Below are 25,723 nucleotides of genomic sequence, written 5' to 3'. Positions count from 1 at the left end.
TCTGTCTCTGTCTCCTCTCTCTCTTTCTCTCTCTCTCTCTCTCTCTCTGTGTGTGTGTGTGTGTGTGTGTGTGTAGGGACATGCTTGTGCCATTGCACACATGGAGAGGTCAGAGGATAAGGATGGTTCCTCCATCATGGATTGAACTCAGGTCATCAGGCTTGGCTACAGGTTCCTTTGCCTAATAAGCCCCACTTACTAAGTTCATAAGGTGAGGGCGATGTCCAGTTTCTTCCGGGAGACAGGATTTCAAACCAGCTCCTGAGGCCAGTGCTCGGGGCCTTTCTACTTCAGAGGAACCGGTGTTGGCATGAGCTTCACAGCGACCATTCCACTGCACGCTTTGCCTCTTCGGATCTATTTGCTCATTTACACAATGACTGTAAAGGCGACAATTCCAACCTTTCGTTTTCTTTATAGAAGTTGGGTCCTTATTACTGTGTTCTGGGAAAATTATCCTTCTAAGGCAAGAGTCCACAAAGGCTTTTCACATCTGGTCCTTTCCCTCCGTCCCACAGAGCAAGGCAGTAGTTAAGGACAAGGGCTATATCTTCTGTCTAGAACAGGGCAGGCCCAAAAAAAAGTCAGTAAGTGGCTCTTTGTTAGATAATTTGGAGGGAGGAAGCTGAGGCAGGGATGGGGCTGGTAAAGGCTTTCGGTGCCAGGGGTAAACTTCTGGCTGCTTCTGTAAGCATTTCTCAACTTCCTAAATTCTGGACAAGCAAAAATATCAACAAACCACATGTTAGAGCGTCTTTCCTGGCTTTTTGTCAGCACCACCCTTGTCTCTCATGAATAACACAGTAGCCAATTTTAATGCTGTAAGCCCTGCTTGCTTCTCCAGTGTCTGGTGTGGACGCAGAGTGCAGCTTTCCTTGAAGAGGAGCAACCGTGAAAATGATTGTGTGTTGTGCTTAGACGGCAACAGCCCTGCGTTTGTGGACCTCACACCTGCCATCTCGTCCCGTGCAAGGATGGCAACAGCAACTCCAGGAAAGGTCACTTTGAATTGATCTGTCACTCTGGAAACACACTGTAAGACTCACGGGACATGGAAGAATCTGTCTGAAGCCAAAACAGGCGTAGGGAGTGATTAGCCAGAGACAGAATGAAGTTGCAAGTGGGGTCCACTTTCTGCTGCTTCCCCCCCGCCTGCCCCCCTCCCTGTGCTGTGTAGAGTATCCAGGAATCATCAGGAAGACAACGGGGGCAGTTAACTGCATGCCAGGTCTCCTGCCCTGCGCCTCCTGTTATTCAGTGTTAGAGCCATGTGTAATGACCATGGAGATGCTACATTTGACTCAGTTCCCTCACTTAGACGTATGCCCACACAGATTTTCCTTTGTCTTGCATATTACCATACGCTCTGCCTAGAATGGTGTCAGGCACATATAAGCCCAAGTATTTGTTGAATTAGAGAAATGAACAATGTCATAGGATACGTGGTATTCCTTCCCTCTTACAGACGAATAACGGAGGCACTTGGGGTGTAGATGAACTACCCATTCCCACAGCGGGCTGAGGAGCCAGGACCAAAGCCTGAGCCCCATTAATATTCTTTCCACACACAGAAGGATGAACACGTAGGTGTTGAGGAACTCATGCAGTTCAGGGTATCTATAACCTGCCCAACTCTTAAATGCAACTTTTTACTTTGTGTGCTTGTTCTGAGGCTGGAAATTTTACCATTGTGAAAACGTTTTCGTATTGAAGTGCATGTTTTAATTTCATCTGGGGTAGACATTAGCTACAGTTTTTCATTTAAAATCCTACAGCATAGAGGCTAAAGAGATGGCTTATTGGGGGCTGGAGAGATGGCTTAGCAGTTAAGAGCTCTGGTTGCTCTTCCAGAGGTTCTCAGTTCAATTCCCAGCAAGCACATGGTGGCTCACAACCAGCTGTAATGAGATCTGGTGCCCTCTTCTGGTATTTCACAATAAACAATCTTTTTTTTTTTTTTTTTTTTTTTTTTTTTTTTTTTTTTGAGGGAAAGCTCATTGGTTAAGACAGCCTGGCGTTCTTGTAGAGTACCCAGCACCCATGGCAGGCAGTTCACAACCACCTGTAACTCCAGCTTCAGAGGATCAGCTGCCCTCTTCTGCCCCAGTCCCACACTGCCACCCATATTCACATTCACGCATACACCTCCAAATGTTTAGAATTAAATCTTAAAAAAATAACAACACAATTATGTACAGGACACAATTGTATTATTGTATGTATATCGGGGATACATATTATATATTCCAGACAGCAATGGAATAACATTTCTGAACCTTAAGAGTTACCATGTTAAATATCTTATGATTTGCATGTGGCTTTCCCCATGTAGAATAAATATACAGCCCACAGCCATGTTGCTTGTGTGCCCTGCTATGGGAGAAGACAGATGTGTTAGCGCATTGAAAGCTATTTTTAGCACTCAAGAAATTCTCTGGGAGACTCAAGGACTTTCCAGAAAGCTTTCGTGTCTTCATAATCACCTTGGCATTTCGTAGGGCTTCTGGTCACACTCCTTCAGGGGTGGAGGTGGGTGGGGATCCTTTTTCTTTCTGTCCCACTCTGGCTGCCAACACAAGACCACACAGCCTCCGTGTGACCAAGCCAGTTAACGTTCATGGATCAAAGTGATAGAGTTGTAATCTCTCCACTGCCAACTTTTGATGCTATTTTTTAAACTGTTGTGCTATTTTTAAAGAAATATCCTTTTTTGTGGTTTTTCAAGATAGGGTTTCTTTGTAGCTTTGGAGCCTGACCTGGAACTAGCTCTTGTAGATCAGGCTGGCCTTGAACTCACAGAGATCCGCCTGCCTTTGCCATCCGAGTGCTGGGTTTAAAGGTGTATGCCAACACCGCCCAGCAAGAAATATCTTTTAAAGGCATATAAATCAAGAAAAATTAAGGTTCAACAACTCAAAAGTTAACAAATCCTTTCTAGGCATTTGAATCTTTTTGGATGTATGCATAGACGTCTTTATTTCTTTTAAAACATCACAAGCTTTTCCAGTCTGCTGCTAAGTGTTCACTGTTAGCACGACTGCATACTATCAGCCTATTATAGTCAGACTACAATCTATTTAACCGATTTCTACCATTAGACTTTCAGATTATTAGGCATAAATTTTGCCCATATTTTAGACTATTTCCTTAGGACAGATTCCCAGAAGTGGACTTGGAGGATCGGGGGATACAAACATTTGCAAAGCTCCCCACAGATAGTGCCAAACTGCCTTACAGAAAGCTGTTGCCAATTTACACTTCCAACATTGCCAGTGTGTTTTTTTCTACCAATATGGATCTGTGCAAAAGGATAATAAAATTTAAGTGGAACATACAGTCTGTGGGTTCCTAATGATGCTGGAGAGGCACAGTGACTTCTGGCTCAGAGACCTATGGCAAAGGTCATTCCTATCTCCAGGTCTGCCGTTAATAGTGAGTTAGTGTGAGCACACGTGACCGCAGTCTTCAGCAGTGGGGAGTAACACAATCAGATTTCAGGGGCCAAACTCAAGGCTTTTTTCTTTTCTTTTTTTGTCCGTTGCTCTATTCCAGCTCACAGGATGGTACCTGGCACGGTAGCTACGCAGTAAACATATCTGTTGAGTGAACTAACACAGAATCTTCTTTCAGACGGCTGCAGTAGGGTTTGGTCACTACCAGTTCCTGGGAAACACTGATCAAGCAGTCTTGTAAAGGTCTGCTCCATCTGAAATTCTACCAAAGCCCTGGGAAAGCCGTTCCAATGAGGACAAGAGAGTAAAGATCTGTGTAGGATAAATAAAAAGATTCACCTAAAAGAACACACCCCAGCGCTGGTCACAAGTACCCATACACAGGAATTCCGTTTTTTAGTATTTCGAGAAAGGTTCTCTGTGTATCAGTCCTGGCTGTCCTGGGACTCACTCTGTAGACCAGGCTGGCTTCGAACTCACAGAGATCCCCCTGCCTCTGCCTCCGGAGTGCTGGGAGTAACACAGCTTTATTTCTTAATAACCATACAGTACAACGTCTAATAAGCGATGATGACATGAACGTGCTCAGGGCTGCTCACGGTGACATTTTCAGAATGACTGAGCCGGACTCTCACTACTCACTGGAGTTGGACAGCATCGTCAGCACTGCCAAAGAGGTTCTGAGAAAAATCACAAGAATAATGTGGACGGCGGCTTGTTTAATATCATTTTCAGTGATGGGCAGGGTAAATTCATTTTTGCATCAGAATGTGGTCAAGCCTGGGTTCCCTGGCCTCATACTCTTTTGGCATGAACAATTAATCACCTGTCATTTTTAAAAATATTTATTTATTTATTATGTATACAATATTCTGTCTGTGTGTGTGCCTGCAGGCCAGAAGAGGGCACCAGACCCCATTACAGACGGTTGTAAGCCACCATGTGGTTGCTGGGAATTGAACTCAGGACCTTTGGAAGAGCAGGCGATGCTCTTAACCTCTGAGCCATCTCTCCAGCCCCCCTCACCTGTCATTTTTATATTCGTACTTTATGCACCCTAGACCGGGACAGGCAAGCTGTGGCCCACAGGCCAGCGTCGTTTACCACTTGTTTTCCTCTGGTCCCCATTTACATTTTTTACTTTTATTTATTTAATTTTTTGCATTTAAAATGACTGGGGGAAGGAAATCAAAATATTTTATGAACACTATGAAATTGCAGTTCCAAGATTCATTTATAGAGTTCCACTGGAACGCGGCCACGCTCATCCTTTTCCATATGAGCTAAGTCTGCTTTGCACTAAGAGACTGGATGGCTCACAAAGTATAGAGTGCTTCTCGTACATGGTCTCCTGACAACTGCCCTGGGTCCAAGTCCCCCAGCAGATGTTGGCAGATCTCATTATGGGATGAAGTGTGATACAACTTGCACTATAAATACCAATAAGGCAGAGACCGCAGAACACCAAGGCATGGCCGCCTGGGATAAGATGCAAAAGTCTAGGAAATCGAGGGGGGCTGGTCAAACTGAAGCATCAGCTGGAGAGTGCCAAGCAGGCAGGAACGCAGAGGGCAAAGGCTCTCACTAACTGAAAGACCTGGGGCCTGAGGCACAGCTCCCCCAAGTCTAGCGAGACATGCTGGCAACAATTGGGAAGAGCCGGCAGACCGAGCAGGGCATGCGGTGCGGTGGCAGCTCCCCTACAGTCCTCTGCTCCTTTGCTAAGCGTCTTCAAGTCATTTCCCACCTAGATCTGCAGCTCCGCAGCAAAGGAGGAGTAAGAACAAGAAATGGGTCTGAAAACAGGATCTAGAACACAGGATGTAGCTTCACAATCTTTCTTCCTTAAATGCGTTTCCTTTTCTTTTTCTGAGACAGGGTCTGGGCTACATTGCCCAGATTGGATTTGAACCCCACTTTTCCTGCTTCAGCCTCCCCAGCTCTGGGACTGCACGTATGCACTACGATGTACATCTTGGGGCTACCATTTCAATGACTCAAGATGGACATTGTAGTGCATACCTTCAGGAGACTACAGAACCATCCTCACAGGTTTCTTTTAGTTGTTGTTTGTTTTTTCTTTTTCTTTTCTTTTTTTTGGGGGGGGGGTTTCGAGACAGGGTTTCTCTGTGTCGCTTTGTTGCCTCTTGTAGATCAGCAGGCTGGCCTCGAACTCACAGAGATCCTCCTGCCTCTGCCTCTTGAGTGCTGGGAGTAAAGGTGTGTGCCACCATCGCCTGGCTGTTTGTTTTTTCAAATCAAAGATTTGTTAAACATTTGACCGAAAACACTGTAAAAAATTGCTGTTTAAAAATGTTATTAAAAAAAAAAATAAACTGTGCAGCAGAGGCACGCCTTTAATCCCAGCAGTTGGGAGGCAGAGGCAGGCAGATCTCTGAATTCGAGACCAGCCTGGTTTACAAAGAAAGTTCCAGGACAGCCAGGGCTGTTACAGAGAAACCAACCACCACCAACAACAATAAAAAAATAAAGCAATAAAATGTTGCCCCCCTCCAAAAGATGATTTATTTTATTACTTTGGGTGGGACAGGAAGCAAGCTGAGGTGATTGAGACCGAGAAAAGTAGACAAAAGTCAGTGGCGGAATCGTACCTTCCTAGAAGGTATCTGGCGGGAACACGGAATACAGTAACACGGAACTGACTCTGAATCAGAGTAGGAGTGCAGGTGAGAGCCGGGAGTAAGATCGACGGGAGAGTCAGACGATGAAGCCTGAGAATGATTCAAGGCGTGCAGATGGCCCGCTCTCTCGACGTCCCAGAACGCCAGGCTTGACCCCCTCCCAGGGAGAATGGGACTAGCGACAGCTCTGAAAAGGCTTCCTGACTCTAGGGCCCAGAGGGACCCAATCCTCGTGATTGCTAACGGTGGGAGGGCTTGGTCACTCGCCCCTGTATCATCCCTCCCCATCCCACTCCGGGGATGCAGGAAGACAATTTGGAAGCAGGGCTAGAGCCTAAATGGCCTGCTTCAGTTGGACCACAGCTTAAGTCGGGAGCAGAAAGACGGCCCAAAGATCAGGAAGGAGAGCTGTGTGAGTGGAAAAAATCCACCCGACCAAAGGCCCAAAGCAGCCACACCCGGAGGTGTGGCCCAGAACCAGGAAACAACAGAGGATCCGAGAATCCAAAGCAAACCCGAAGAGAATAGAACGTCTGAAGGGACCGTGAGAAGATGCTGGGGTACGGAGTCATAGCTGAATCTCAGTCTACAGGACCAGGAGCTCAGGTAGCCTGTGGAGTGAGGTGTAGGCCATCAGCGACGACAGGCGCTGCTGGGCAGGACCTCTCCCGTCACCCAGGAGCCCAGGCTCTACTGCTGGGTTCAGTGACGCTGCAGAGCCATATGAGAGTGGACTGAAGTTAGGGTGGTTATTTTACCTCCCCCAAATCTGAGACATCCTGCCAATGCTGAATATTTCTGGGAGAGCCGTGCAAAGTGGTAGTGGGCTGAAATGGCAGTTCAATCTGACTGCTATATGGGACTTGACTTCGGGTAAATAAATAAGTCCCTTTGTGGAAACCACTTAGAACAATCTGAGTTCACACTCCCAACACCCGCTTCTGAGTATTCTGTGCCTAAACCCTAACCGGGGCCATTTTACTTCTGGTGCCTTGTATTTCAATATGGGCCTCAGTCCAGCTTCACTGCCGGGTTCACTCTAACCCACTTACAGGATGAAATAAACCCAGAAATCACTTCTCTCAGGATCTGTGCTATAAGTGAGAGCCAGGAGTGGTGGCTCACGCCTCGAGTCCCAGCACTTGGGAGGCCAAGGCAGGCGGATCTCTGGGAGTTCCAGGGCTGTGAAGAGACCCTGTCTCAAAAAACCAAAATAAAGTAGGATAAAGTAAGATGGAGATAACCCCTGAAAGTGGTGGTTGTGGGATCCCGGTCTCTGCCCACGAACACACTATTCTGTAACGATCACAAGACCAGGGCAAAGATGAAAAAATTTATCAAAATTATTGCAATAGTGGGACCTTCATCCTAAGATGTATTGCCCTGGGTGACAAGCATGGAGGAACCAGAACTTCACCTTACAGGAAGATTTAATGACCTAGAAGTGGGATGTCTTGGAACTACTAAGCAGGGAAAAAGTCTGTAAGTTGCTACTTGTTTTTAAGTTTTTTTTAAAAAATATATATAAATTTTTAAAAATTTTATTATTTTATGCACATTGGTGTTTTGCCATGGTGTTAGGTCCTCTGGAACTGGAATTAAAGACAGTTGTGAGCTGCCATTTGGGTGCTGTGAGATGAACCCAAGCTCTCTACAAGAATAACTCTTAACCACTGAGCCATCTCTTTAGCCCTCAGATATATTTATTTTTATGCCATGTAAACTGAATTGGTGTTTCACCTGCATGTATATTTGTGTGAGGATGTTGGATCCTTTGGAATGACCGGTGAGCTTCCATGTGGGTGCTGGGATTTGAACCCGGGTCCTCTGAAAGAGGACCACCTGTTTCTGCCTCCCAAGTGCTGGGAGTGTGCTGCACCACCTGGCCTTGAAACCTTTTGAAAGCACGAGAGGCAGTAAAGTGAACTAGCCACGGTGCTGGGCACGATTATCAACCTGTATTATTTACGTTAAGAAGCGGCGTCACTAAGTGTCAGACCCCTGGGTAAGGCAGACACTGGCCAGTGCTGAGATGCTGTTGCCTCCCTTCCCTCTGCACCCCCTTAGGCATTCCAAGATGCTTTCTGCCCACGTGGAGTACTTGCAACCCTCTTGAGACAAGTTTCATTTATTCCATGAACTCTGGCAGCGAGGTACGAAGAGACTGTTTAAATTTGTAGGGCCTGCTTTCTTTTGGGGGGGGGGAGCCCAATCAGCTGCTCTAACAAGGGAGTTTATCATAAACCTACCTGCAGACATAGGGGTAGCAATTTATAAACTACTAGCATAAAATTAAGGGCAGAAGAGAGGAAGACCAAAGTTTTCAAATTCCTCAGTTACAACACCACTACCTGCCCCCTGCCTGACCTAAGTATTTTAACTCTAAAAGTGCATTTTCTATTTGCACATGTTCCAAGCCTCATGCTGGACCACTTCCTGTGCATCCTCTCATCTCCTGGTCCTTTCTCTCACCCTTCTTCACACAGATATCGTTAAAAATCATCTCCTCCGTAAACCCCACCTATCCTCAGCAATCTCATTACAGAGCTTCACACCATCGATGCTCAAAACACACTTGACCTCAGTTACTAAATAAATGTTGTTTGTGAATCGGCACTGTATCCCACACTCCCTTAATGTGAGACCTGAGGAATCATCTCATCTCTTCATGGGACATCACGGCCTTCACCTGGGTCTCATGGCTTAAATGTTCTAGGGCCAAACCCTTCTCTTCTAGCAGAAGGAACACCCCAAAGAATGGTGGTCCAAAGTACAGGAGAATGAGACACACCTAGCTCTCCTGTCTGAGAAGGGGAGTTCTGTGAGGTGACTATTGTAGACCAACCCTGAGTCATTCAGGTTAGAGCACACTGCCTTCTGTACCACATTTCTCAGGCCCTGACTGTGAAACAGGCTGAAACAGCAGGATTTCTTTTGGGGTCCCCTCAGAAAATATTTTATGGACATAGAAATAGACTTCAACCAGCGCTTCTCACTGGCATGATCCAGTGGAACAGCAGGATGTGCAGGGTAGCCCCAAGTCGAGCTACAGGCACTGAAGAGAGCCACACTTTGCTGAAATAAAAAACAAACTATCACCAGAAGTCAACAGCCACAAGCCCTCCATGAAGGTTGGGAACAGCAAGGAAGAGGACCCCATAGATCAGTATTATATGTAGATGCATCCTGCCAAGCGTGAAGGAGCCAGAGATGAAAAGAAGATGAGGACAGCTTCCTGGTCAGATTCTGGCGACCTCAGGCTCATTTCAGCAGGATGTGAACCAATCCTGAGCCACCCTAAGGAAAATGCTTGCTGACTGAGGCTGACGCCTGCAGAAGCTGGCTGGAGGGGGTGGGGGTGGGGGTGGGGACGGGGACGTGGATTCTGGGATTCAACACAGGCAGAGAGACATTTCCCTACCAGCTTTCTGCTGCAAAGGACTCCATGTCTCAGGCCTTGTTACCCTTTCCCTCACATATAAGCTGGCTTTTCGCAATTTCTTTTGAATGAATGGTCAGAGGAGAATTCAAATTTCTCGAGTTCAGGCTCATCCTTCAGAATACTCGCTGGAACTTTGGCAGACATTTTTCTCATGTTCAGGTTTTCTTTCAGAATGAGACTAACGGTTTCTTTATCTAAATTTAATCCTTCAGCAGCATTCTCACCGTTAACTGCCTGTTTGAACAAACCGAGTCCTTGACCTTCTGGGTATTTTCATCCTTCCTGTGGGTGACTGGACGACCTCTTCACGCATCATATATAGGCCATCTTCCCGCCCTACCTAAACCCTTTCAAAAGACAGTGGGTCTCACTGGCAGAATTGTTCAATTTCACGCAAAACTTGATACTAATCGTTTGCTCTAGACAGTGACCACTCATTTCGGCATTAAGCTACACAGGAACATGATCAGGCCACGACGGTGAGAAGCCCCGAGGTATCAGTCTCTAGGGTGCTGCTGGCCTAATCATTTCGCTATTCCTGCTCTTCAGGAAGCCACCAGGGAAGTTTCGGCTTTTTCTGAGTTTTCGCCCTTAGCGTCTAGTCGAGATGCGGGGCTGGCAATCTCGCACTAACCGGGTTATAGAGTAACCGAGAGGCAACGCTGGGAAAAATTATCTCTACAACCCACGTTTGCGTCCAACCCGTGCACGGAGTTTGCAAAGCAGTCACCATGGTCGTGCGGATTCTGTGGTCCTAAGAGCTTATGGCGATCCATGCAATGGATGCCTAAACCGCGGCTACTCAAACAAAAAGGATGACGCGGCCGTGGCGTAACGTGGAACTCGCCCCGGGGACCTGAAGAACTACAAACCTACCGGAGAAGCCCGCGCTTCTGCTCGCTCCGGAGTCCGGAAGGCTAGGCCGCATGCGCAAGTTTCCCTCGCGCGGATTGGGCTGTGCGCGTGCGCACTGAAGCAGAGGCGACCGGCTCAGCCGCCTCCAGCCCACGCCCGGTCGGGGTCGCTCGGCTCGTGTGCGCATGCTCGCCTGCAGGAAAGGTCGCCGGCGAGGAGAGGGAGGAGAAGGGCTGAGAGGAGAGAGGGCACCCTCGAGCGCCAGGGTGCATTGTGGGAAGGAGGCGGCAGCGTCCCGGGCGGGCTGGAGGTGCAGCAGCGGCGGCGGCGGCGGTAAATCCTCCCGGCCGCTCACAGCACTGTGGAGCCGCGGCCCCAGCCCGGCCTCGGCCCGCGCGCCCCTCCTGGCCCTCGCGGCTTCGCCTGCCAGCCCCTCCTCCGCGCGCGCGGCCTGGCGGAGCCGGCCGGCCGGCCGGCCCAGCTCCCCTCCCCGGCCCCGCGGGGCGGCCGTGCTGCTGCCCTGACGAGGCGGGGAGGGGAGGGCTGGACCGGCCGGTGGCCGGACGACCATGCCGAACTTCTGCGCCGCCCCGAACTGCACACGGAAGAGCACGCAGTCCGACCTAGCCTTCTTCAGGTTCCCTCGGGACCCGGCCAGGTAGGTGAGCGGGGCGCGGAGGCGGCGGGGAGTCGGGCGCACGTGCGCTGCTGCGCCCTCGGGGACCCGGCCGAGAGGGTGTCACCCCGGGGGCGCGAAGGGGATCCAATGGGCGCCGAGCGCCTTCAGTCATCCGGCTCGGTTTCCTAGCTGTCAAGGGAAGGGTAGGACTCCCGGGTTGCGGTCCCGGCGGCCCTGCCTCTGCTCCTGGGACGGTGTTTTCTGTTTGGAGTCGGGCCGCTTGCTTTGATCTTCAATCGGGTCACAACTGCTGCCTCCTTCGGGGTTGTCATCGCTCGCAGCGTTCAAAGGCAGACCGTTACTCATTGTCTCCCTCGGTTATTGTGGGGAGCTCCGAGGACGCGTGTGAGGGCGTGGGAATAGGTATTGAAACTTCACTCTTCCCTTGGGGCAGCTCATCCTCCGGGTCGTGCTCTGAGAGGCGTAGGAACTGAGTGTGATTGATAGGCAGCAGGCGTTTCACGGGGCTCTCTTGTTGGTCCATTCATTTAAAAGTCAGTGCTTAGCCGTGTTTGGAGTACTCATGTCAGGTGCTGGGGACCCTGGGAATGCTGTCAGGAACCGCAGAAAGCGCCTAATCCGTGGAGGGATCGGGTCTATCAACAGGCGTTGTAATGTAGCATGCTCTTTATTAGTTGGACAAATATTTATCGAAAGCCTACAATTGGTAGAAATTGGTTTGCGCGCAGGGTAACAGATGAGCCAGTGAAAATTCCCTGCTCTCAGAGATTACGTTCAAGTGGTGGGAAACTGGCAAGTAAAATATTTACAGTAGTGTGCCCCAAAATGAGAAAATACCCTGAAGAAAAATACAAGTGAGGTTGGAAGAGTTTAAAGGTAGCCAAGGAGCAACTGGAAAGACGGCTCAGCGCCGAAGAGCACTTGCTACGCTCTTAGAAGACCTGAGTTCACCTCGGGTGACTTAACCATCTGTAACTCCATTCCAGGGGATCTCATGCACAACCTCTTCTTGCCTTTGTGTGTACCAGGCCCAAAGTGTAATACACTCATGCATATAAATAAGTAGATTTTAAAAACACAAAAAACAAAAAAACTATAGCCAGGGAGCTGCGTTTGGTGACATGCTCTATAATCCCAGCCCTGAGGAGTCAGGGAGAATTAGCTTGAATTTTGAAGCCAGCCTGAGTTAAATTAAATTCCAGGACATTTAAGGCTACAGTTGTGAGATCTTGTCTCACCCATTTTTTAAAAAAATTATAAAAGGGGAGGCACAAATGCTATTATAAACAAGAGGGAACAATAAAAGTCTCACCATAGTGAATTTGAGCAAAGAGTTGAATTAGGGCAGGGGACATCCATGAAATATCTTAGGAAATCTGGAAACCGGAAGAGTGAAGTCAAGGCATGCTTGCTGATGAGGTGTGTATGGGAGTCACACACCTCCCATACAGGAAGTTGTCCGTGGGAAACACTCTGGGGTTTATTCTGAGTGAAGCGGGAGAATTTAGAGCTGAGAGAGGTTCTCCCAGGGATTTCTGGCTACTCCTTGTTCATTGTAGGGGAGCAAAAGCAAAAGCAGGAAGACCAGGGATTGACTGTTGCAATAGTCCAGATCAGAAGAGGAGGAAGAGGCACACTGTGCATTTTAGATAAAGTTTGGTGATGAAGCCAACTTGATTTGCCCATAGTTTGGATGTGAGTTATAAGAGAAAACAGTCAAGGGTAACTCCCGAGATTATGTATGTGTATGAGGGTAGTGTAGGTACTGAACCTGTAGCCGGGCTAGTGACCAGCAAGCCCCGGGAAGCCTCCTGTCTCTGCTGCCATAGGGTTAGAGCTACAGACACAGCTTTTCGTGTGGGTGCAGTGATCTGAACTCAGATCCCCAGGCTTGCCCAGTAAGTGGTTCTGCCCACTGAGTCGTCTCTCCCAGACTCCTGAGGCTTTTAACATAAAACAGTTACTGACATAAGGAAGATTGGGAAATACAGTTTGTCGGGGGAATAGTAAAAGCTTGATTTGTAATGCAGCATCTGACAACAGGCTTGTGACAGGCTTGGTGGGGATTCCAAAGGTGTCTTCAGCCAGGGATGGAGTTCAGCACTAAAGACCTTGATTAGCATACATGAGGTCCCAGGTTCTATTCCCTGTGCTGGGGGAAAATAGTTATCTTTATACTACATACAGAAATTAATTTCAGATGGCTGATTTTTCTTTCTCTACATTGTCAATACTTTTTTTTGGGGGGGGGCTTTTTTGTTTTTGTTTTGTTTGTTTGCTTTTTGTTTTTCAAGACAGGGTTTCTCTTGTAACCCTGATTTGCTCAGGCTGACCTCAAACTCAGAAATCTGCCTACTTCTTCTTCCTGAGTGCTGGGATCAAAGTCATGTGCCACACTTGGCACAGATTTCTGTTTTAAGTCTGTTTATAAATATGTTTATATATTTTTAACGAAACTTGTATATATGGACTGTGGCCCTTTAAAAATATCATTGCCTGCTCCAGATGTATTTATTTTATTTATTTGTTTAATCCCAGCACCTGGGATTAAAGGTGTTTATATTAGGCCGGCCATAGTGGCCCATGCCTTTAATCCTAGCACTTGCAAGGAAGAGACAGGTGAATCCCTCTGAGTCCAAGGGCAGTCTGAATTACAAGAGCTAGTTCCAGGACAGCTAGGACTGTTACACAGGGAAACCCTGTCTTGAAAGCCCCCCCCCCCCAAAATATATATACCATGCCTGACTCAGATCAATTATGTTTTGAGATGAGGTTTCCTGTGTAGTTTAGGCTGGTCTCAGACTCAGAGTCTTCCTGCCTCAACCTCCCAAGTACCTAGATTATAGGTGTGTGCTCCTATGCCCAGCTCAAACGCTAAAATTTAAACTTTGACTTTATATTTCATAACTATATTTTGGTTTTGTTTATAGATGCCAGAAGTGGGTTGAAAATTGTAGGAGAGCAGACTTAGAAGACAAAACCCCCGATCAGCTAAATAAGCATTATCGACTATGTGCCAAACACTTTGAGACCTCTATGATCTGTCGAACTGTAAGTAGTAGCTTGGCTTCTCCCCTCTTGCTGTGTCTGGTTTGCAATGTCAGTTTTTATTGAAATGTCTGCCTATACCATTTGAGTTGAAGATAGGTCTGGAGTCTAGTAATACTATCTGTTCTCAAAAACTTGACTTTTTAAACCCCTCTTTTCTTGATGCCCCCTCCCCCCGTCACTAGAGGTAATAACTTTTAAACTTACAGAAAATGTACATGTGTAATACTGTGGCTCTTCATTTCAAGCTACTTTTCTAGAGTTTTTTGTTTGGTTTTAATGTGGTTCTAGGGATAGAACCCGGAGCCTTCTGTACGCTACGCAGCTCTACCACCGAGTTAACCCCAGCCCCTCTCTAGAGCATTCTTGTGAATGGCAGGCTCACCTAGGAATGATGCTCTTGTTCATGGTTTTTAATGTCCTCTTAAGAACCAACACTAACCTTGTTCCCACTGCGTAATTTTAAGGGCTAGCTAGAACAAGAATCTGTATCACATGGGTAACGTGAAACAGTTCTTACACCCAGACCTTTCCCTTCTGGGCTTGTTTCTAAAGAGATCAGAACAAAATCTTAGGGTTTCTAATGTTCTAGGACTCTCTAGTAAGAGAATGTGATTCATAAAAGAAATAGGCAGATTTGATTGGCGTGTGTGGGTCAGAAACCAACAAGAAAGAGTTTGGTAGATCCATAGTGTTCTTAGGTATAACTAACGTTCTGTATTAGGTTTGGATAGACGTAAACTTGACTTGAAGGTACACTATATTATTATGCAGCAATTTATTTTGATATTTTTTTCAGATACATTTTGCAGAGGCATCAGAAAACTAAAGAATGATTGGGTTATTTTATTTCTCAATATTAATTGAAGCAGATACTTGTGAAGTCATTGGGAGGTGAGCCAATTCCGGTTCAACAATTTAATCACAAATATTTGAGGAATTTTTTTTTAACCTTGCTTTGTTACAAGCGTTGTACTGATCAGCCTAAAGGTTTCATATGTTTTAAAGGCAAACTGCTTTTGTGTTCTTGACATTCAGCTAAAATATCATGAATCATTTTAAAATACACAAGCCATGCATTTTTACTTTTTAATTTTAGTATAGTAAATATCATCTTTTAACTGTGTAATTATAGCCTGATTAATCTGAGAAATTTAAAATCTAGCTCACTAATGTAGCTGACTTTAGTCAGAGTATAGAGTAGCTAGTTTTGCTTTTTGTACTTCCCAAATGATTCTTTCACCTTGAGTAAATTAACCTGAATAGGAGACGTGTTCTTTCTGTGTGTGCAGAAAGAACAGCTTGAAGACTGGCCTACATGATAACTGTATTGAAACTTGTGAGCCTGCTGGCTTCGTTAGTTTGGCATTTAAGAGCTTGTTAGCATACGTGAGTAGTTCTGCCAGAGCCAAAACCTCTGTTACCTTTGATGCTAGAGTAAGATAAGTATGTTTCCTTTAAGTTAGGGAAGAGTAACTGTGGTGTGGAGTCAGCATTGTTCATGTGAGTTAGATTTAATCTTTTGACATGTGTATTTATCAATGAATATAGAATATATCATTTTCATTCAAATTCTAATTTTTCTGATCTTTGCTTTGTCTGCTAAATTTGAATTTTGAAAATTTTCTCGACTTATCTCTTCCCTCCTCCAATCCCCCAATCACCTAACTATTTGATGTTGATTGTGTTTAATTTTGAGACTTTGGCTTAGTGAGAAAGATGAAAAACCCAGGCTATCATAGCTGAACTTTTCTCTGTAGCTTTGTCCATACCAATCCCAGCTCAGAGTTCTTAGTCCAGCTTAGAAGCCAAGTATTAAGAAATCGCATTTTGTGCCCTGTGGTGGTAGTGCACTCTTTAATCCAGCACTCGGGAGGCAGAGGCAGGACGATGTGAGTTCGAGGCCAGCCTGGTCTATAGAGTGAGTTCCAGGACAGGCTCCAAAGCTACTCATAAAAACCCTGTCTCAAGAGAGAGAGACGGAGAGAGAGAGAGATGGAGAGATGGAGAGAGAGAGAGAGAGAGAGAGAGAGAGAGAGAGAGAGAGAGAGAGAGAAACTACATTTCAGCCTGGCATGGTGGCTTATAGCTGTCATTCCAACAGTCAAGAGACAGAGGTAGATTGGATCATGAGTTGAAGGCCACTTGAACAGTATGGTGAGACCATGTCTCAACTTATCAAAAAATTAAATATAGTAATTAATAAATTAGACTCTTTTTTGTTTACTGTGATGTATGGGATTGAATTAGAAAACACTGACTCTAACTAGTACTTCTTCCTGAGTGCTCACAGCACCTCTTTGGATGGAATCCAAGCAGATTGTTTCATTTAGATATATTTGTCCTATCTTCCCAGCCTCCCTTACCAACGTGAAAAAAATTCAGAGAAGTCAGCTTTGAAATATCACTACTTCTAAGAAAGTTCTCTGAAATGAAATGTGTTTTGTGTATTTACATGTAACTGGAGGGAGAAATAAAAGTCACTGTCTCCTTGAACTAACTAGTGGGAATAATAGTTATTTATTAGTTACTCTCCTTAATTAATTTCTTGTTGTTCCAGCTTCCTCTTGGCTCACTATGGAAGACTGTCACTATGCAGGTTTAGGTCCAGCCTCTGATGAGACACAGCAGGGCAGAGAAAGCTGCCTTTTTAGTGATCAGATCATTGGGACAAAAAGGGAGTTTAGAAATGCCTAATTGAGTGTTAGTAGAATTGTGATTATGTATTTTGTTATCCTTAGTATGTGAATAATTTCATTTTGGAAGAAGTGATCTACTTGACACCTGACTTCTATTTAGATCAAGAAACTAGAGTCTAAAAAGTCATTGGTCAAGTTCATGTTTTTACTGTGCCTTGATATTTCCCAGTACTAACAACAGTGGAGGGAATGGCAGGTAAGGAGGGAGCATTGTAATTGAACATTAAAGGGCATAGATACTTGGGAGAGCTGTGATTCCTATTGACTTGGTAGCTAATGGAAGGACAGAACAGATAAGATTTCCAGAAGGGCATCGGAATTTGCACGTCTGTACTTTAGAGACAGGTAAAGAAGTTATAGAGAAGTCATTAATGTAGAATTTTATTTACCTTTTTTTAAAGAACCTTTTCTGAATTGATACATTTTCTTTTGCAGAGTCCTTATCGTACAGTTCTTCGAGATAATGCAATACCAACAATATTTGATCTCACCAGTCATTTGAACAATCCACATAGCAGACACAGAAAACGAATAAAAGAGTTGGTATGTCTCTGGCTTCTCAGCTTTGCTCTCTCTGCACATCCTATTAAATCAAGCATGGAAGCACTTGTTAGCAACTCTCCCGTGGTATTCTGTGTCTCCCAGGTAGCGTGCTAGGAAGTGAGCTGTGTTTATTGAGATGGTTAGTCTGTCGTAGTGCTGTTTAATTTGGAAAAGCTCCTCCAGATATAGCCAGCTGATAGTTGTTGGCTTGAGACAAAGTGTGTTGTTGATTAAGGCCACTAGCTCATTGCTTTCCAGGGACTGGTGGCAAGAAAAATGAATTTAGCCTATTTCCAGAATTCAACACAAAGGAATAAAGGAAAGGAGAGAGTTAGAATTTGAGATCTAGATTGTTTTAGATTGGAGAATTTTGCTATTATTGGTGACAGGGTCTAGAAAAAGTTTATAATGTCATATAAATTATATGTGCTTTTATAATCCTTTGCCACCTTTCAGATAGCTAAAACCTACCTATCCTTTGTTGACCTTGGGTGAACACCCTTATACACACGTTACCCCAGTTCATTTCTTTTCAGTTACATAATTATTTATTAGGCACACATGCCATGGCGGCATGCGTGTGGACACCAGAGGAGCCCGGGGTAGGCTTGTGACGCACATGCCATTGCCTGCTAAGCCCCCTCATCTAGTTTTGAAGACAAGTTAGCTCTTACAGTGTTATGTGATGTTTTACTCTTTTGACTTCTTGTGGGGGTCCACCACCCAGCTCCCAAATAAAACACACGGAGGCTTATTCTTAGTTACGAATACTAGTCCTTGACTTGTTTCTTGCCAGCTTTTCTTAAATTATCCCAACTACTTTTTACCTCTGGGCTTTTTCCTTTTCTTACTTCTTTATACCTTACCTTCACTCTTACTCTGTGGCTGGCTGGGTGACTGCGTGCCTGGCCCCTGACATCTTCCTCCCTCTCCCAGATTTCTTCTTCTGTTTATACTCTCTGCATACAGCCCTGCCTATTTCTCTCTCCTGCCTTGCTATTGGCCGTTCAGCTCTTTATTAGACCATCAGGTGTTTTAGGCAGGCACAGTAACACCACTTCACAGAGTTAAACAAAGACAACATAAACAAAAGTAAAACAGCTTGAAATATTCCCCAACACTTCAGGGGTTGTTTCGTTTCAAGAAAAAATTGCGTGTTGTAGACACTGCTCCAGGCTTGGATGGGTGGGAGGTCTGTTTGCTTGCCCAGTTTCTTGGTTTTCTCTTCTCTTGGTTTAATTGTGTTTTCAGAAGTTTACGATCTTCATCTAGAATGTCTCTGTTCCCAAATTACTTCAGTAGTGTTTTCAGAGTTGGTAATTAGTTATCAACAATCACTGTACTTGTGAATTATTTTGCTAGTTTCCTCTTGATTTGGGGGATATACTTTTTTTGTTTTTTAAACTTTTTCTAGCTTTCTGAATATTTTGGCTCACATGTGTATCCCAAGCCAGTTTAGAGGTATATGTAATGCTTGCTTAGCCGCAGTATTCTATAATCTCCTGCAGTCAGCCTCTTCATGTTGTTTATTTCAAATGTTAGGTAGCACACAGAGGGCATCTATAGACCACAGGCTCTTGTGTGTGTGTCTCCATTGTCCCTGAAGTCTGGTGCTTCCTCAAGTGGTCCACTGTTCTTCCTGAGAATTTTCTGAAGGGTTTTGTTGTTGTTGATGTTGTTGTTGTTTTGTTTTCTCGATACAGGGTTTCTCTGTAGCTTTGGTGCCTGTCCTGGAGCTAGCTCTTGTAGACCAGGCTGGCCTCGAACTCACAGAGATCCGCCTGCCTCTGCCTCCCGAGTGCTGGGGTTAAAGGTGTGTGCCACCACTGTCCAGCTTTTCTGAAGTCTTTTATTGTGGACATTTAAATTTTATTGAACAGGGTCAGGCATATAGCCAGGTGTTACAGTGTTTGCCTGGCATTTGCGGGGCACTGGGTTCAGTCCCCAAGCACCACCAAAACAATTAATAAACAAGTACCATAATGTATTTTTCAATTCCTGTATTGAGTAGTCTGATGATGAGTTTACATCTCAGGACTTAATCTTTCATGCTGATTTTTACTTCCTTGCCTTTTCCCTTCTGCTTCTCTGGGATTTGTCCTGGATGAGTGCTCACACTCATATGATCCCTCGCATTAGCTGTTGCTTCCCTGTGCCCCACCTCTCATGACAGGCACACTTCCACACTGCCATTCCTTAACTGCACCCGCTGGGTTAGGGGAGGGCTGTCAACTTAACCAGTGTGCTAATGGTTCTGTTAGTGGCAGTGTCCGAGCTGCCCATCGGGTGCCCTGCTGTCTCTGGCTTTCGTTGGCTCTGTTTTCCTGCCACAGATAGTGGGGGGGGGGGGTGTATAAAAACACTAGAGAGTGTTACTGAGAGAATGAAAGACTGATCTGGAAAGTTCTACCTGTGATGGTTGTTTTGGGGTCTCTTCTGAGCTGGAGCCTCACTTTGTGCTTCCTAGGCCTTCTCATTATCATTCATGAAGTTCTGTAATCAGCAGCCTCCTGGTTTTGTGGCATTTAGGGTTAGGTTGGGAAGAGGAGTCATTGTGTCCTCGTGAATGTGACAAGTGCTGTGGTGTATTTTCATCGCGGTTATCACTCAGTACGCATCTGTCCAGTTAGGATACGTTAGGGAGAAAGTAGGGTAAATAACACGTGACTTTTCCTTTAGTACTTCATTATAAGCTTGGAATCTTGATCACATCACATGGTTTTGGTTTCCTATCATCTGTTTTAAGAATGTATTCAACATGAAGAATTGATTTTCTCTGGAGCTAGGGATGTAGTCTTAGCTGATCAGAACACTTGTGTAGCATGAATGATGGCCTGGGTTCGATTCCTAGCACCACATAAACCAGTACTTGGGAGGTAGAAGCAAAAGGATCAGACGTTCAAGGTCATCCTCAGCTACTTAGTTCAAGACCACCCTGGAGTACATGAGATACTTTCTTTAGAAATAAAACTCCTTAAACTCTTAAATGAGATTTTTTTTTTTTGCTCTGAACAGGCTTCAAGTCTAGATGATTTACTAAAGATGATTGTCTTAAATTTTTTTCTTCTTTTTTAGAGTGAAGATGAAATCAGAACACTGAAACAGAAAAAAAGTAAGTGATAGTGTTAATGACGCACTTTTGAATTCAAATAATGTATTTCATTTCCAAAACCTTCCTTGAGTGTGAATGTAGAACTGTGGTTGACGTTGTCCTGCAGCCTGCAGGATCCTCTGTCTGCAAAGTTGTGCTGTACGCACTGTCATGTGTGGAGTGCGGAGCGTAACTCCTTCTCCCCTGGAGGTACTCTCAGTGTGCTTAGAGTGCCCCTGCAGGGAAGGAATGCGCCAGAAAAGCCAGCCATGCACATCGTGGGACATAATTATTCCTTGGCTGTAAAGGCAGTTGGTGTTTTGGGTGTAGTGGTTACAGAGTCTCTGTAGGTGCTGCTGTGATGTGTAAGCTGTGCCATCAAAGGATGGGGCTAGAAATTGCTTCTTTTCTTACCAGTGGACACCATCTCTCCTCCTTTATCTTCTTCTGCTACTATGGACATAGCTTTGGCTGATACCATTTATCACCCTGTTGCTTTGTTTAAATCCCACAGTAGCTGCATGATACGTAATATTATTTTCCTTCTTTATACATAAGGAAACATGCTCAGCAAAGAAAGGCAGGAAAGATAGAAACACAGAGTAGAACAAAACAAGCCGCTAGATTGAAGTAAACACCCTCATTTAGATGTTGTTAACGTCTCTGATAGCCTATGGCGCTTAACATATGAACCCAGAGGAGAGAGCACAGAGTTCAGAACTTGCAGCGTTGTGAGTTGTTAGCAGTTGGACCCACTGAGGAGTTTGTAATTAGATGACAGCATGGCCAGCCTTCCATGGAGCACTGTGGACTAGGAAAGACAGCTGTGCAGTCAGAAGGGCCAGAACTAGAAGAACTTGTGTGTAGGTGATTCACATACAGAATGGTATCCAAAAGGAGAGAGACTAGGCTTTTACTTTATATTCTTTGTGCTTTATTAAGCATCTTTTTGAAATAATACAGCAGAATTAATACTTGTTGATTGAAAGTGAAGGAATAGAAGAGGCAGAAGGTAGGGGACAGCAAGGAAGGCAAACATCCAGGATAACCTCTTTCTTTCTGGGTGGTGTATGTAATAGAGGAGGAACCACATACACTGAGCGAGGGGGATCTTCCCTGGCCCTGCTGAGCTCTGAGAGCCTGGGGTGCCTAGAAGCACAGCTTACCCTGGACTGCTCTGCCACCTTAGAGCTCTGACTGGAGGGTGTTCCCCAACCCCCTGCTGTGCCTTCCTTGCCCGTGTTCCCCACACTCATGTAATTATTAAAGGCAGCTTCCTGTCCCTCCCCAGGATGCTGTCCAATCTTTGGTTTTCTCATAGACCTAGACTTTAAGAGCTGGGTTTTAAATGATTCTTCAGATTCTAATTCTTTTCCTAGGACCATTACTGACCTGTATGGCTGTAGACAAGACACTTTCCCTGTCCGTATTTGAAAAGACTAGACTGAGCTCGTTAATACTCTCATATTGACCCCAACCCTATTATACGAATCTGTATTATGTTGGCTTTTGTAGAGCTGGCTTCCATATAGAAGAGTGGCTTAACAGATAGAGGCAGCATCTCTGTGGATCCTGGGTTTCGTTTCATTTCTATCCTTGTAATTTTATCTGGGGACTTGGTGAGTTACTTACTGTCCTTTGTCAAATGGGGTTGATGGCATCCGCCTGAAGAAGGTAGTGTGACACATGTAGGATGTAAGATACCTGTCATGGTGTAATGTTATTAAAAATTGTCCCTACTTCATAACAGTGTTTATGTTTATTAAAGTCTGTCCACAGCATTTGTCATTTTACTAACTTAATTTGGGTTCTATTCTGTCGGTGTTCTTTTAATGGTGAATGAATGAGTTTGTAGATTTTAAATATTTAGCCAATCAAAACTGTAATCTGTTTTGTCTTTTGTGGTTCCTTTGTTTTCCAGTTGAGGAAACTTGTGAACAAGAACAGGAAACGAACAACACTGCTCAGAACCCCAGTGCCGAAGCGGGGAGCCAGCAGGATGCAAGCGTGTTACCTCTCACCCTCGAAGAGAAGGAGAACAAAGAGTACCTCAAGTCGCTGTTTGAGATCCTGATCCTCATGGGGAAGCAGAACATACCCTTGGATGGGCACGAGGCTGACGAGGTCCCAGAAGGCCTCTTTGCTCCAGACAACTTTCAGGCCTTGCTGGAGTGCCGGATCAATTCTGGAGAAGAGGTCCTGCGGAAGCGATTTGAGACCACAGCGGTGAACACGCTATTCTGCTCTAAAGCTCAGCAGAGACAGATGCTGGAGATCTGCGAGAGCTGCATCCGGGAGGAGACACTCAGGGAAGTGAGGGACTCACACTTCTTTTCTATCATCACAGACGACGTGGTGGACATAGCAGGGGAGGAGCACCTGCCCGTGCTGGTGAGGTTTGTCGATGAAGCTCACAACCTGAGAGAGGAGTTTGTGGGCTTCCTGCCGTACGAAGCCGATGCAGAGATTTTGGCTGTGAAATTTCACACTACAATAACTGAGAAGTGGGGGTTGAATATGGAGTATTGCCGTGGTCAGGCCTACATTGTGTCCAGTGGGTTTTCTTCCAAGATGAAAGTTGTTGCTTCAAGACTTTTAGAAAAATACCCCCAGGCCGTCTACACCCTCTGCTCTTCCTGTGCCTTAAATGCGTGGCTGGCGAAGTCTGTCCCTGTGATCGGGGTGTCCGTGGCTTTAGGGACGATCGAGGAAGTCTGTTCTTTTTTCCACCGGTCACCACAGCTGCTCTTAGAACTTGACAATGTGATCTCTGTTCTTTTCCAGAACAGCGAAGAGCGAGGGAAGGAACTGAAGGAAATCTGCCATTCCCAGTGGACAGGCAGGCACGACGCCTTTGAGGTCTTGGTGGATCTCCTGCAAGCACTTGTTCTGTGTTTAGATGGCATAAACAGCGACACGAGTATCAGGTGGAATAACTGCATAGCGGGGCGAGCGTTTGTGCTCTGTAGCGCAGTGACAGACTTTGATTTCATTGTTACCATTGTTGTTCTTAAGAATGTGTTATCTTTTACGAGAGCCTTTGGGAAGAATCTCCAGGGACAAACCTCGGATGTCTTCTTTGCAGCCAGTAGCCTGACTGCAGTACTACATTCGCTTAATGAGGTGATGGAGAACATCGAAGTTTATCACGAGTTTTGGTTTGAGGAAGCCACAAACTTAGCAACCAAACTTGACATTCAAATGAAACTCCCAGGGAAATTCCGGAGGGCCCAGCAAGGTAACCTGGAATCTCAGCTAACCTCTGAGAGTTACTATAAAGACACCCTCAGTGTTCCCACGGTGGAGCACATTATTCAGGAGCTTAAAGATATATTTTCTGAGCAGCACCTCAAAGCTCTGAAATGCCTGTCTCTGGTCCCCTCGGTGATGGGGCAGCTCAAATTCAACACCTCAGAGGAGCACCATGCCGACATGTACAGAAGTGACCTCCCCAATCCCGACACGCTCTCGGCCGAGCTGCACTGCTGGAGGATCAAGTGGAAGCACAGAGGGAAAGACATCGAGCTCCCGTCCACCATCTACGAGGCTCTCCATCTTCCTGACATCAAGTTTTTCCCCAATGTGTATGCCTTGCTGAAGGTCCTGTGTATTCTCCCTGTGATGAAGGTTGAGAACGAGCGCTATGAAAATGGACGGAAGCGTCTCAAGGCGTATCTGCGGAACACTTTGACAGACCAGAGGTCAAGTAATCTGGCTTTGCTTAACATAAATTTTGATATAAAACATGATCTGGATTTAATGGTGGACACATACATCAAACTCTATACAAATAAACCAGAGCTTCCCACGAATAATTCGGAAACCATTGAAAATGCCTAATAGATTTCTAAAACGACTGTCATTCTTGTGTTTGCCGTTTGGAAGAAAAGCGTAAGGTGCGGTGGGTCAGTTAACCGCTGCGTGCCTTGCCACGAGACCTCCAGTTAAATGCGTCATTAGCTGTTGGTAGTCCACATATTGGCCCCTGTTTGAACTCTCATGCTTTCCATACCTGTCTGCTCCCGGGAGTTGGCGTTGGGAATGTCAGAATGCCTCCCTGCTGGTGGCACTCGGGAACTGTTTAAGTTAAAGCTGTTTTAGATATAACATTATCATTGTGGATTCAGTTGTCAGCTGTTGCGTTATCAGGCCTTTGAAAAATGAATTTGTGAGAGATACATTTTTTAATGTATTGCGATGAAGTACACCATTGACTTTTGACCTGTAGGAGTTATGGGTGTTTAAAATTTGTGGTAGCAGCACTTGGGAGGCAGAGGCATGAGGATCACAAGTTTTAGTCCAGCCTGGGCTACGTAGTGGAACTGTCTCAAAAAAAAAAAAAAAAACAAGAGCCGGGGATAGCTCAGTGGAGCACTTGCCGAGCACGTACAAGCCCAAACCTCAGGATTGCAAGAGCGGAAAAGAAAGGAAAAAAAGCAACAGAATCCAACTGCATGATGATCAGTCCCAGGAATTACAAAGGAAGTCTGTGAGCTCAGCAAGCAGGTTTCAGTAGTCTGTCCAGGACAGAAGGACCCCAGAGGAACAGGTGAACGGCAGAGCCAGGCGCTGTCTACCCGTTTGGTTGTTGCTGTTTGCATTCCTTTGTTGAGCCCACATTTCCATAGCCCTTTCCACAGGTAAATTCACTTCTGCTCCACGGTGAAGACAGGCAAAGGCCACCCATACAGGCAACCGACTAGTCCGTTTTCTTGTTTTTCGTGATTATGTCTACCGCCGTGTCTTGATTTATAAGCAAACCTACAAAAATAAATGTTTTGTGGTTTATCTAAAAAGTAATACAGAAAATATTACTGTTATTTTTGGTGAATAAAATCAATTTTGTACAGTTTATTTCAATCTAAATAAAATGTGAATTTTGTTTAAATTTCAAAAATCGAGGTATTTTTGGCAGATCAGAACACATTCTTGTACATTTTCTTAAAATGATTATTTAATAATCACCCTCATGATTTACAATTTGAGATGAGGTACTTTCTAGTTCTTTTTTCGTATGTGGCTTAAGGTGTAGGAAAATGCGTTTGTAGGATGTAGGATCATTTGCTGAAGTGCTGGGTCAAGCCCCGTGGGTGTGTCAAATTGGGACAAGTTGCCTATGCAGGTTATAAAAGACGAAACAACTTTATATTGTTGGCATTCTGCACGGTGTTTCTGTCTTTAACAGAGAGAATCGACCAATCAGCCCTGGTCTGTCGTTTGTTTCAAGTTCTTGGGACACTTACGAGTGTTGTGCCTGGCAGATTATCCCAACCAAGGTCTGTTTCCTCCACCATAAGGCGGTCTGTGAGGA

General features: G+C 45.3%; 2 protein-coding genes across 3 annotated transcripts; one reads left to right on the top strand and one right to left on the bottom strand.

Annotated features, from left to right (window-relative positions):
* Positions 1-2,162: 2,162 nt before the first annotated feature.
* Positions 2,163-10,500, bottom strand: Gvqw3 (GVQW motif containing 3). Its single transcript, XM_085682947.2, is given in 4 exon segments — positions 2,163-5,205; positions 9,516-9,751; positions 9,754-9,881; positions 9,883-10,500. Coding segments are annotated over 3 exon segments (405 nt in total). The 5' UTR covers positions 9,975-10,500; the 3' UTR covers positions 2,163-5,205; positions 9,516-9,566.
* Positions 10,501-10,837: 337 nt separating this feature from the next.
* On the top strand, positions 10,838-25,309 carry Thap12 (THAP domain containing 12). 2 transcript variants are annotated; one of them, XM_048435074.3, is made up of 6 exons: positions 10,838-11,049; positions 13,962-14,082; positions 17,214-17,321; positions 20,397-20,433; positions 22,334-22,803; positions 23,197-25,309. In XM_048435074.3, the coding sequence occupies exons 1-6, from the start codon at positions 10,961-10,963 to the stop codon at positions 24,250-24,252; spliced, it is 1,881 nt and encodes a 626-aa protein (XP_048291031.3). In that variant the 5' UTR covers positions 10,838-10,960; the 3' UTR covers positions 24,253-25,309. The 2 variants fall into 2 exon arrangements, with proteins under 2 accessions (XP_048291031.3, XP_048291030.3); XM_048435073.3 differs by having other exon boundaries at positions 22,334-25,309.
* The last annotated feature ends 414 nt before the right edge of the window (positions 25,310-25,723 follow it).

Source organism: Myodes glareolus, chromosome 24 (assembly GCF_982192425.1).
Source record: "Myodes glareolus chromosome 24, mMyoGla1.1, whole genome shotgun sequence".
Taxonomy (NCBI): Eukaryota; Metazoa; Chordata; class Mammalia; order Rodentia; family Cricetidae; genus Myodes; species Myodes glareolus.
The sequence above is the reverse complement of the archived record's forward strand: the minus strand, read 5'-3'. Positions and strand labels throughout refer to the sequence as shown.

Bases quoted from the DNA above. Each gene is read 5' to 3' on its own strand.
- Thap12 (XM_048435073.3), top strand. From the start codon at position 10,961: ATGCCGAACTTCTGCGCCGCCCCGAACTGCACACGGAAGAGCACGCAG. The intron at 11,050-13,961 runs GTAGGTGAGCGG...TTTTGTTTATAG, and splicing joins TTCCCTCGGGACCCGGCCAG to ATGCCAGAAGTGGGTTGAAA. The intron at 20,434-22,333 runs GTAAGTGATAGT...TTTGTTTTCCAG, and splicing joins AACACTGAAACAGAAAAAAA to TTGAGGAAACTTGTGAACAA.